Raw genomic sequence first — 12,587 nt, 5'->3', positions numbered from 1 at the left:
GCATGGGTTTAACGATTTTACCTATTCCCGTACACAAAGTCTGTTTAGATTGTGACCTTGTTCGGGGTAATGTCTCTGTAGGAGTTCGTCCTGGGTTACCTGCAGACGGTATACACCTTATTTTGGACAACGGATTGGCGGGTGGCCGGATTTGGACTGATGAATCTTCAGAGATGCGCGATGGAACTGGGATGGAAGTTGAGCTGTCTGTCGGGTGGACGTCCTGTGCACCTGTTGTTTCCATTTTACCATCTGATCAGAACAACAGTTCTTCTGCTTGTCCAGTAACACGAGCAGCAAGCAGGGCTGCAAAGATGTCTGCATTATCGTCTTAGGATGATGTGAGTGAGACCGGTTTAAACTTGTCGGATTTCCCATTATCTGTGTCTGGGGATGATTTGCGACGTGAGCAGCGCAGTGATGAGACGTTGAAAGATTTGTTTGCCAGCGCGATGTCATCGTCTGATATGAGAAGTGCCGCATATGGATATTTTGTGCGTGACAATCTGTTGTTTAGGAAGTGGGTTTCTTTGGGCGACAAGGCTGTTGGGACCTCGGTGTTTCAGTTGCTGGTCCCCAGTGTATTTCGCCCTTTGGTGATGAAAACTGCGCATGATGAAGGTGGTCATTTTGGCATAAGAAAGACGTATCATAGCATTCTTAGGCACTACCTTTAGCCTCGTATGAAGCGTGACGTATGACGTATCCTAATATTAGAGCGTGCCACGTGTGTCAGATGGTAAACCTAACCAAAATGAGCATGTTGCCCCTTTACATCCTGTTCCTGCAGTTAGCAATCCTTTTGAACACCGAATAGCGGATGGTGGTGGTCCTTTAGCAAAAGAGCGGTTGGACGTGGCTCAGGATAAAATGAAACACATGTATGACCGTAAAGCTGAGCGTCGGGAGTTTAAGCCAGGTTATCAGGTGCTGGCTTTGATGCCTGTTGGTTCCCCTTGTCAGGCAAGGCACACTCCTCCTTTTGTGGTGGCGGAGAAATTGTCGGACTTAAGTTACATGATTGAGACTCCTGGATGCAGAAAATCTAGGCAGTTGTGCCATATTAACTTTCTGAAGCCTTATGTAGGTATGACTGGGTCTGACCAGGATGGTGTTGGTCCCGCTCTTGCCAGTTGTGGGGACACTGAGGATGACGGGGTGCCTGAACTTGATGACAGGTTGCTTGTTGGTCGTCTGAAGAACTCTGCAGCACTTGGTACTCTGGATGTACTTTTATTACATCTTCTTGGCTCACTATGTGTGGAGTTAGGTGCACTGGTGCGCCGTTATCTTAGTTTGTTTCGGAATGGTCCTTCATATACAAGACCTCCAGACCGCAATCCTCACTTTTCTTAAATCTTTGAAATGTCCCAACCAGAAGTTGAGATGGGCTGTTTTTGCAAGCCTATAATCTGGCTATTGGGTGTATCAAAGAGACAGAAAATCTGATGGCTGATGCCTTGTCTTGTGCCCCTTTGCCTTTATATGCAAACGTTTGACATTGTTGTTGTATGTAATCTTTTCACTCTTGTGTTTTCAGCCCACTCTGTCTGGAGACTTAAATGTGCTTCTCAGGTACCGGAGTTGCTGTGTTCTGATGGGAGGCAGTTGTTGACACCACAGCATGAAGGTTGTATATCCCTGTTTGTTTCAAATGTTCCTGTTCCGAGTGGTGAAGGAATTTGCCTTTTTGTGGCCAGGTATTATTTTTTTGGGGGGAGGTGTGACGGTCTGGCCTTAACTGTTTTTCTTTATTTTGTAGGTAGGTGTGCTATGGGCGGTTCCAGTCATCAGAGCACCTGGCTGTAGCGCACCTGCCTATATAAGGCTGTGGGCTGACTGCTCTCGTCCTCTCTCAGCCCACAGCTTGGTTTGTTCAGACACTGACTTGCAACCACTTTACATTACTGATTTCCACGTTTACACGCTGCATACACATATTTTAAGTTCTTTCTTTAAATAAATAAATCTTTGGTTATGAACAGCGTGGCCTTCCCTCTTTGTTGTCACGGCCTTCAGCGCCGGTCTTCCTGTCAAAAGGGATTTTTTTTCCTTCCCACTGTCGCCTCATGCATGCTCAGGATGGGGATTGGATCAAAATCAAGATTTCATGCAATCATTGGGTTTCTGTTAGCTAGGCTATGTATGAATTGGCTTGAATTGATGTGTCTGTAAAGTGCCCTGAGACAGCACTGTTGTGAATTGGTGCTATCCAAATAAAGCTGAATTGAACTTGAAATTGAATTGAAGACATTACCAAATGAAAAGGGTAAAGAAAGAGAGAAAGGGACATGGCGGAAGATAAGAGGCAAGATAAGACTCTAACTGGCTGGAAAGAGCTCACAGTACAGCTCGGATGGAATATGGATGCTGGATTAGCCATCGATAAGAAGCACGTCACTGAGAAAATCTGGAAAGTTCTGTTGTGTGTCTTTAATGCCCATAATTCTATCATTCTAAAAAAAAAAAAAAAGAGAAAAAAAAAAAAAAAGGTATGTGTGAGCCATACCAGTCGCCGTGGGCTGACTTCCCCAGCACTGTGGCTGCGTTGCCGGGTGAGATGTTGATGATGAGCCAGGAGGCTGGGGGGTCGAGAACTCTGAAGAGGCAGGCGGGGGTCAATGAAAGTAGTAGCACGGCAGTTGTGATCCACAAAGAAAGGCTGCACATGAGGAAGAAAAGCCAAGATAGAAACAACACAAGTCTAAAACCAAAACAAGAAATGACAAAATTCTGCCTTAAAAACTACTTAAAAACTAGATAAACTGCAAACTTTGGGGGTTGGACGATAAGTCGAAGACCAACCTTGCCAGTGTGGTCATGCTTCATCTCCCAGCCTCTGGGCAGTTCTAGCTGTTTATTGGCGAACATGTTGAGGAAAACCACCAGGTCTCTGTTGTGCTGGTAGCGATCGAAGTGATGGGCATCTCGACGAACCTTACTGATCATATGCTTCAGACATGTGTTGGTGGTAAACATATGATAGGCACTCTGAAAGAATCAGGAAAGAACAATCAGAGACTAATTCCGGGAAGAAAAGAAACACTTGTGATATCAAACAGTTACCAATCAAACACCACTATCATGCAAATGTGTGGAAGCATCACCATCAGCTGATTCCCTGTGTCCTTCTCACCCGAGGTCAAGATCCTTCCTGTCACTCTTTCATTTGAACCTCACATTTACTTAGTTTATTGCATAGTAATGAGTATCAGTCAACTTGAGACCACAAACTGATCAATGTGAGCTCAAAAATGAGTTGATAACATCTAATTTCATAGGAAATTGTAGAAATTGGTCAAAATCTATAAGAGGACAGTAAGAAAATCATGTACATTTGTTTGCTTTCTGGCAATTAGCTTTAGCTAAAAAGACTGCCGCCTTTCTTTCTCATACAGTTTAAAAATAATTAAACTATTTTCTGAAATTAGGGGCACATTATTTCATTTTGTCAAGCAAATAGTTCTTGTTACCAGCAGAAAACAAATTAACTAGGTTTTTATGTCAGTTAATAATGATATTAAAAATATTCAAACAAGACCTAAATATATTTGTATTATTTTAAACTGCAAACTTGTTTTTCTACCACATTCTTCTCATATTCTCTCAGGTTTAGGGTTAACTTTAGCCCACTTCCCTTTTCTACTCCAGTTTAGAAGCATGTTGTTAAGCTGTGTGAATAACTGTACGCAGTTTTATGACATTTTTAAAATAATATTTCCTCATTTATGACATTTTATGACTCATGCTAGCAAAATGCTGTTCCCAGTGCACATTGAAATCAATAGCATCTGTTAGCATGCTAAAGGGGTGCTTAAAGTACAACTAAATCCCATCCCTGTCCAAAAATATAACCTGTTGAAAAGATTTCTTTAAGTATTTAAGTCTTTAAATATTCTGAAACATTAAAGATGACCCCTTGAATGAAAACAAAATACATAAAAAAAAGCTAGCCGGAATTATGGCACATTATCCCCCTGTTAGCCTCTATTAGCATACAGCATTTATTCAACCTATTTTTCTCTTGATTAAACTCAAATAATTTTAGTTAAATATATGAGGTTATTTGAGCCATTTTATCTGGTATAAAAATAGTTAAAAGCCCTCTGTGATTCTCAGCATATCAGATGAAGGCGGTGAAAAAACAGAGGCGATATCTTTTAGCGTAGCTAAAACATGTCATCCAACATCACACAATGAGAGGTTTGAAGAACTCCGTTATAGCACTTCTGCTACTAAAGACAATCAAAGCAAAAGTGCTAATGTTGTCTTTCTTCCACAGCAGCTGTTCACACATATGCTGTACACAGGGGGAGACGATGATGAAGATGATGATGATGAGCTCTCTTGGCTGGAAATGTGATAGAAGGAGAGCAAAGAAACGTCTGTGCAGAGTGTAGAAAAGGCAGAATGTGAAGCAGGAATTTGTGTTTTTTCTTTATAACACTGAGTGGAAGAGATGCCTTCTTGGATGGATGTGACGTTAAACTGGTAACTTTGGTTCTGAAGCAAAGCCACGCCTCCAGTCCACCTTTAATTACTTTCTTATACCTGCCTCACTCTGCAGTATTCATTTTACACTCTTTTCCTCCATCCTCCTTCATCCAGTTTATTTCATTTCCCCATCCTCCATCCATCCTTCCCTCCTTCATCCATCCCCACTCTCATTTCTTCTCTCCTTTCCCTCATCCATCGCTCTCTCCTTCACCCATTCCTCCTTCCAACATTGCCTCAGCAAAGCTGCGCTCTGGGATTTTACGGATCTTGTAGGTAAAAGACCAAAAAGAGGGAAAACAGCTGAGAGTAAGAACAGAACGAAGTTGTATAAAAACCACGTCCGTACAGGGTTGGAATGCAGCACAGTGAAGAAGTCAGGGCTGGTGAGGAACTTGGCGCTGGGGGACTGAAGCAGCAGAGAGATGCGAGATCTGGAACCGGACTGAGCCGTGCTGTTTTCCCTACGTAGCTCTGCAATAAACACACAGACATGTTAAAAACTTAGCAAAAAGAAAAAGTATTGGTATGCCATGCAGTATTGGTAGGGAATACCTGGTATGGAGGGGTGTGCATCAGTCTCGTCACCTGGCAGCTCATTGGCTGGCTGCTCCTCCAGTCTGCTGTCATTTATTGTCCTACGTATACTCTGATACCTGCAGAAGCGAGTGAATGTGTTTATTCACCATGGTGACTTACAAAATGGGAATCCTGGGAATTGAAGCATGTCAAATTTCATCTGTACTTGTTTGTATATGCTGTGTCCTGTGAACGGTATCACTACAACAGCTAAAAAGCAGACTTTATGTTCACAAATCCAAAGATTAACACAGAAATGCATCGTATGTTTCAAGTGAATTTTTTATTCACTGCTTGCACAAAATAAACAACAACTTGCATAAGCTTTCCGGAGATGACCTGTATCTAACTATTCCCATTTATGATTTAAGGAAAAATTAATAACTGAAATAGAGAATTTAATGATTGCGAATAACAATCCTCAACAGAAAACAAGGTATTTTATTTCATTTTGTACTACAGGTGAGAAGGAAAGTTGTTGCAAAACCAGTTTTTCCAACTTGATGCACAAGTTTCAGAGGATTTATGTGTTGTTTTGAGGTCATGGGTAGGTTTACAGTTTGGAGAACGGTTTGGACATTCACATATGACAAGTCGGGCTGGGATGAAGGATGCAGGAGGAATGTAAACCAGGTATCTATATTTGAGTGTGTCGCATGTTCTGACCTGCGGTTCAGCTGCTCCATCTGTTGTATGGAGCTGGACCTCTGGAGAGTCTGAGGGGCGGGGGGTGCAGTGGGCTGTTGCCATGTTGTCGTTCTGTTCACGTGGTCCACGTAAAAGATGCGACCGTGGCTGTCGATACGGGCCTCCCAGTCTGGATCAATCACAGTTAAAAAATAATGATAAAAATGTATTTAAAGTATCAACATTTGAAAGTGTTGCACTGATTGACTTTTAAGATGATGTTTTAATTTATTATTTTCTGTCATTTTATGTCTTTTTTTTATGTCTTCCAGACATGTGAATGTTCACAGACAGTGATTTCTGGAAGTCTTACTGAGTCCATGCAATGATTTCCAGAAGAGAATCATCTGTGTTTTTACTGCAGTGCTGCCTGAAGATACAGTTCTGTCCTTTGACCTTGTCCCATGCATACAGAGATTCCTTCTAATTCTCAGGATCTTTTTATTACTTGACTGTCATCTTTACATCAGAGAGGCTCTGTCTGTCTGAAATGCTCCTTTTATACCAGGTCATGTTAATCATGCTAAATAAACAAATCAGTTGTCAAATTTAAAAAAAAAAAAAAAAAAATTCTCGTTACTTTTCCAGCTTTTGTTGCTCTTCTTTTTTTTTCCCTTTTTTGCAGATGTGTTGCTGCCATCAAATTAAAAACAAGCTAATATTGTTGATGAACTGCTAAAATGTCTTCTTTCCAACATCTGATATGTTGTTTAAGTTCTATTGGGAATAAAATATGAGTTTATGAGGCTTAGAAATGTTATATTTTACACAGCATTCCAACTTTTTGCGAGTTATAATTCTGTATGATGATGAAACAATGAACTGTTCAGTCATAAAAAAAAGCATTTTCCCTACTTCAAAATAAATATAAAGGATAATCAAATTTAAATTCAGTTGACCTAGCTTTCCACCTGCCCTTAAAAGCACCATATTTGTGAAAACTGTGAGGCGTCTCAACATCAGACATGCGCACCAAGTTAAAACAAGCACAAATGCAGTCTGACCTGAGCGCACATCACACATTTTAACCTACAAATGATCACAGCTGTCATTTAAACATACAGCAGCAATAACCAGAAGTTACTCACACATATTTAGTTTACTTTCTCTCTGTAAGAAATGGACTTAACCAGATTAGAACCATGAATATAAATGGCCTCTAAGCACCAGACAGACAAGCTCTGCTGCAAGACATAAATGTTTTATAGGCAGAGATTAAATCTCAATTATTCATTAAATCACATGACTGCTTTTCTGAACTTTACAGCTAATTAAGCTACAGTGTTTTGCGGTACACACACACACACACACACACACACTTACTTGGTGGCAGTGGCTCATCCACCCTCTGATAGCGACTGATGTCTTGACGGACTGATGGGAGGGAGCGGACAGACTGGTGGCCGTTGACCTGAGCCGTGGCGACTACATTAAAACACACACAATATCTCATAAACTAAACATGTCCCAGTGTATTAAATAATAATAAATAAAACACTGAAAAACATGGACTATTGAGAAATATGTATAAAGGTGTTATTTTAATCTAAAAGTTAAATGAGCTCAACTATTCTTGGTGTAATGATGCAGCTTGTTTGTTTGGTTTTTTTTTTTCATTTGGGAGGAAACAATAACCTAAATAATGCTTCAATCTTTACTTCTCAGTCGCTCCATCTGCTAGCATGGACAGATGGCAGTCAGGATTATACGCAGGGATGCTCGGCAACATGGAGAAGCAACTGGTATGACTGAGGATGAATAAACACACTGGACGTGCTTAGATGTAAAAATAAAGTTGAATAACACTTGGATGAAGCATCATGTGAAAGAGATTTGAAAAGAATTGCTGAAGTGACTTTAACAGGGTGTTTAAAGCTTAGTAAACTGACCTAGATTTACCAGCCAAGAAAGGAAAACCCATGTATAATAAATTTGTAAAAAGTGGATGAAATATCCATGAAGCTCTGAATATGTGAGAATGTGGAGTCTGAGTGCTGCTTTAAAACACGACTTGTTCTCACCTGAGTCGCTGTCCCCCAGTAAAGTCCTCCTCTCACTCCCTCTGACCTCATCCTGGTTCGGTAGCAGACCCCCAGACGCTTGCAGAGACTGTCTCCTCCACAGCTCCGCTGGTTTATCCTCAGAGCTGCCTTCAGCTCTCGCACCTTTAAATAACACAAATCTGATATTATATGTGACTGGACACAAGTTTTTCCTTGTATTTTACTTCAATTACAAATACAATTATATTTGTAGTTCATTTATGATCCACAAAAAACAAACAAACATAGAACCAGGTAAAAGCCAGTAAAACATAACCTCCTTGGTCGAGGTAAAATGCATGCAGAAGCTCAACCCTTGTAATCTCAGTCACCATCCACACATTATTTTTTCAGGTCAGCCTCATATGGCTGATTATGAGGTTAAAATTATTAAAAATGAATGTATTAATAGATCTAGCACAAACCAGAAAGAAACCAGGATTTATAACAGAACTTTATAGAAATAACACACAGATCAGGAGTGATGACCAGGACTTTTTTCTTCTGCATGTCGTTCTCTCAAGTCTTGGCTTTCAGGAGAAAAATATTTACATATTTACACTGTTTCTTCTGACTTTTTTTTTTTTTTTTTTTGCTATTTATAGTTATTCATGCTACCATTTACCTGATATCCTCATAAAACCAACAACTCATCTTTAGCTCCTCGGTGCATCTGGGGCACTACTACATGCATATTTAACCGCGTTCCTCATTGAAAAGAGGAGCGATTCCAGGAAGTTTTACTTTGTTGTAAAGATGACTAATCAGGCTTTCCAACACTGAATAATACATTAACAAGTGATTTTACTGAAGAGAAGAAATAATTGATTAATTTAAAATTTCCTAACATTTTCTCAGGAGTGTATTTCGTGTCTTACAGGTTGACAAATTTACAACTTAACAACACAAATACGCAAAGATTGTGCATCATGATGAACCGAAACATGCAGAGTCCCAAAATAAAAACATGAAATTATCTCAAATATTGTGACAAAACCTACCAGATTTAGAGTTCCGTCGTCCTCCTCCATCAGCTGTGATCGGAGCAGAAGCTCCAACCGGCCCGTTTGCCTCACTGCTCGAAGACTCGACCCCCTCCTCCTCCGCTTTCGGAGCCAGTTCTTTTACTCCATCCACCTCCTGGATATAAAAAAAAAAAAATGAAGATTTAACAACAAAGTTCTGATTCGCAGCTGGAAAAACCCAAATGCTTGAACTTAATACGAAGTTTCTGCCTCTATTCTGGTTTGTAGGACTTTCCATGAACTTAAATTTGCCACAAATCATCTTAATATGAAACTAATGTGAAGTTTTTTTAAACAAAGTTTTTCCAGAGAAGAGAATTTTATTTATTTCTTGCAGTCATAAGTCAGCACACTGCAAAAACTCAGCCTTAAAAAACAAGAAAATAATATACAAAAATGAGGTAAATGTTGCTTAGAATAAGAAAAATTATCTGCCAACAGAAGAAGAAAACTCTTAAAACAAGAGGAATTCTCTGGCATAAAAACTAAGAATATCTTACCTTTAAAAAAATAAGCATATGTGTACTCAGTTTAAGACTTTTAATCTTACTTAGATTTCAGTTTTTACAGTGCAGGTTTATGAGAACGGTCACACGTCCATGTCATCCTACTAAGGACAACAAGCAGATACTTAACCTCTCTTCTGCCATCAGACCTTGCAGTAGATACTTGGTAGTACCTGGTGATGACCAGATCCTACATACTGCAGTTTAACTATCTAGTTTATTACTTCTTACCTATCAGTACCATGGTGTTCCTGATGTTTTCCTTTGTATTACTGATGACCTGCTCTTGTGACTGACTCTTCTTTCAATAGAAAGGCTGCTAAACTAAATTGGCCGTCAGGGAAAAACATACGTCCCTGCTGCTTACTTGAATAGGAGAAAGAGGACCAAGTGAGGCACTACAGGCTTCAGTTCTGCTGATCTGGTCCTGGCAGACACATCCCGACGCCGACTCCTCTGGTTGGATCGCTGCAGCAGCCTCGGCTCCCAACGCCTGACTCGAGCTGGAAGCTGCAGGCTCAGCCGACGCTCCGGAAGCGTCTTCCGTTCCGTCTGATGCTCCTCTCCGCGATGAGCTTAAAGTTCCACCTTCATCCACCTTTGCAGATTCAGCAGCAGAAGATTCGGCCTCTCCTCTGGCTCCGGTCTGCCCTCCTGGTTTGTCCTGCTGAACATCACCTGAACCCCTCGATGAGTCCGTGGTCTTCGCGTCATGTGACTGGTCCCTGTGATGCCCCCCCGTGTCTTCATCCTCATCCGAGTCTATGTGCAGCATGGCGTTGAGCCGCGTGTCGGTGGGAAAACTGGAGCGGAGTTTCGGTAAAGGCCCCGCCGCATGTTGGTCCCCTGCAGGAGCTTCAATGGCATCGAGGTAGTCGTTGAGCGACACCTGCCGGTGTGTGCGGCCGCCCATCGCCACAGGACGCACACTCTCTCCTCCCATTTGGCCCAGCTCGTGCCACGTGCTGCCGTTACCGTAGTAACAAACACCATTTACCAACACAGAGCCCTCATCAGAACCAGTGGGAGAGGGTCCATATGTGACGTGTGAGGATGAAGAGGGATGAGGGAGATCTTCGTCATCAGACGGACTACCAGGGTCACCGCCGCCCAGGATGGTTCCAACAGCTTCAGGCGATGCTTCTGAGGAAGAAGAAGAATATGAGTAAGAGTAGGTGCTTCATCAGCAACATTTAACCAAAAGGACAATAATTAAACCAGCAGTTCTCGACCTTTCTGCAACACAGTACTACTTGTAAATTTTTGTTTTCAGCCACGTACCCCCTAACCAGTGCTTAAGAAAAACCATGAAATACAGCACTTTGTCATTTGTGTTTGGTTTATTAAACTTTTAACTGTGCAAAATAATGGAAATCTCTACAACGCTTCAACCAGGACTCTATTGTTTGCTTTGTCAAGGCGACAGTGACTGACGAATGAGCTTTGGCTCAACGGATGATGTTCAATTCACGTCGAATTGTGGGATTTCTGAAGGAATGAAATGGTGTAAATCTATATGTAAATTCAGTTTATAAATGTATACTTACACTGAATGAAATATATGAAATATTTATAAATTATATTTATATTATTTTGTTTGAGGATGTTTTAAAGAAAACATATAAACATATGTTTTCAAAACATTTAACGTACCCCTAGAATGCCTTGAAGTACCCCCATTTGAGAAACAGTGATTTAAACTACATTTTCTCAAAAAAAAAGGTGGCAGATTACTGAGAATCCAAGATGTCTGCCTGACACACACACACACACCCAAAAAAAAATAATGTAAACACACCTTCTTGTCCTGTTGAGGTGATGTCCACTCTGAACTGAAGCTGTCCGCTTACATGGTCGGTCGGGAGGCGGCGGCACAGGTTGTAGCTGACGAGGTGATTACTACACACATACATACACTGTCAGAACATACACACACTCACACAGGGTGGGAACATGAATACTAAATAATACCCAGCAGATATAAACCCTCAAGGCTTTTTCATCAGGCCAATCACAAGGCAGCAGATCAACACATTTAGACATGTCGACATGGCGACGACGACTTACTGAACGTGAAATTGAGCTTTAGAATGAAGAAAAAAGTAGATTTATGTGACTTTAAACTTGGCATGAATGTTGGTCTGAATATTTTAGAAGCTACCGACTAACCAGATACTCCCCCCCCCCCCGTCAAGTGAAGTTTAGTCTCCCAGAAAGACCAGTCCATTCATCTCCAGTAGGCTGGATTACTGTAGTGGTCTTATAACAGGACTTCATAAAAAGAGACCTAAACATCGGCAGCTCATCCAGATGCTGCTGCTAGAGCTATAACTAGGATGGGGGTGGGGTGGGGAAGGGGGAGGGGGTGTATAATGTTTGCAGAATTGCACTGAATTTGCAGTTTAAGGCTAAATCCAACTTGTTTCAATAAAATTTGCCACATTTATACCTTTTATCTACAATTTCTATTTAATTTCCATGTTTTTTCTTCTCTTTATCACCAGAAATTCTCAGCCTGTTTCACACACTGTGCAGACATGCCAAACATCAGGGTTCACAGAAACGCATGATCTCAGTTTTAGATCAATATGAAATCAGTGCCTGAACAGTGAGCTGACTGGGACATGTCGACTGCTATTGACATAAAAGCTGGAGGGCAAATGTCTTCATGTCCTCCTCAGACATCCTGTCTTCCTGTCTGAGAACTTATCACAGGAATGATTGATACTAACAGTTAGCTATTCTGCCAGTTTTGAGTCGTAGCGAGTGCACTCACACGGACATCGGCCCCTCCAGAAGCCTCTGCACGGGGATGATCAGCTGACCCAGAAAGCGCTTGATGATTGGCCGGCTCTTGGCAAACTTATCCTTCACTTCGATCTCCAATATGTCAGTCATCAGAGCCACGAAGGTGTATTTCTAAAGACATAAACGGCAATTTGTTATGCAAAAACAGTAACTTGATGCAATAATATGTTTGAAAATCTCCTATTCTTGCTGAACAACATCTGCTTTGGTGAAGCTGGACCAGAACTGTGTGCTGTAAATCAAATTAATAATGAACCAAGGTTAACCTTTGTTGGTTTTGATTAGTTTTCTACCAGATATGGTCATTTCAACATGACCCAACAGACCACAGAGCTGATTCAGGAGGCATACAAAGACCCTGGACCATTGCAACAGCTTTATTAGTTTCCTTTTCAGCCATCCCACTATAGATGTGTTGGTGTGTTTGGGTTCGTCCTGCTGTATGA

The 12,587-nt window shown here is 41.2% G+C and overlaps 1 protein-coding gene across 1 annotated transcript in view; it reads right to left on the bottom strand.

Moving 5' to 3' along the window:
* hecw2b (HECT, C2 and WW domain containing E3 ubiquitin protein ligase 2b) overlaps positions 1 to 12,587 on the bottom strand; it is a 48,128-nt gene that overhangs the window by 12,443 nt on the left and 23,098 nt on the right. The window contains exons 7-17 of the mRNA XM_079263881.1: positions 12,110 to 12,252; positions 11,132 to 11,232; positions 9,701 to 10,476; positions 8,804 to 8,942; positions 7,782 to 7,925; positions 7,084 to 7,185; positions 5,740 to 5,890; positions 5,050 to 5,150; positions 4,844 to 4,968; positions 2,806 to 2,991; positions 2,510 to 2,662 (exon numbers count right to left, since the gene is read on the bottom strand). Of these exons, the coding sequence (XP_079120007.1) occupies positions 2,510 to 2,662; positions 2,806 to 2,991; positions 4,844 to 4,968; positions 5,050 to 5,150; positions 5,740 to 5,890; positions 7,084 to 7,185; positions 7,782 to 7,925; positions 8,804 to 8,942; positions 9,701 to 10,476; positions 11,132 to 11,232; positions 12,110 to 12,252 (2,121 nt within the window). The remainder of the gene's footprint in view (positions 1 to 2,509; positions 2,663 to 2,805; positions 2,992 to 4,843; positions 4,969 to 5,049; positions 5,151 to 5,739; positions 5,891 to 7,083; positions 7,186 to 7,781; positions 7,926 to 8,803; positions 8,943 to 9,700; positions 10,477 to 11,131; positions 11,233 to 12,109; positions 12,253 to 12,587) is intronic.

The sequence above is a fragment of the Telmatherina bonti genome, assembly GCF_933228915.1.
Source record: "Telmatherina bonti genome assembly, chromosome: 24".
Lineage (NCBI taxonomy): Eukaryota > Metazoa > Chordata > Actinopteri > Atheriniformes > Telmatherinidae > Telmatherina > Telmatherina bonti.
Note: the sequence above shows the minus strand (reverse complement) of the source record. Positions and strands in the feature narration are given on the sequence as shown.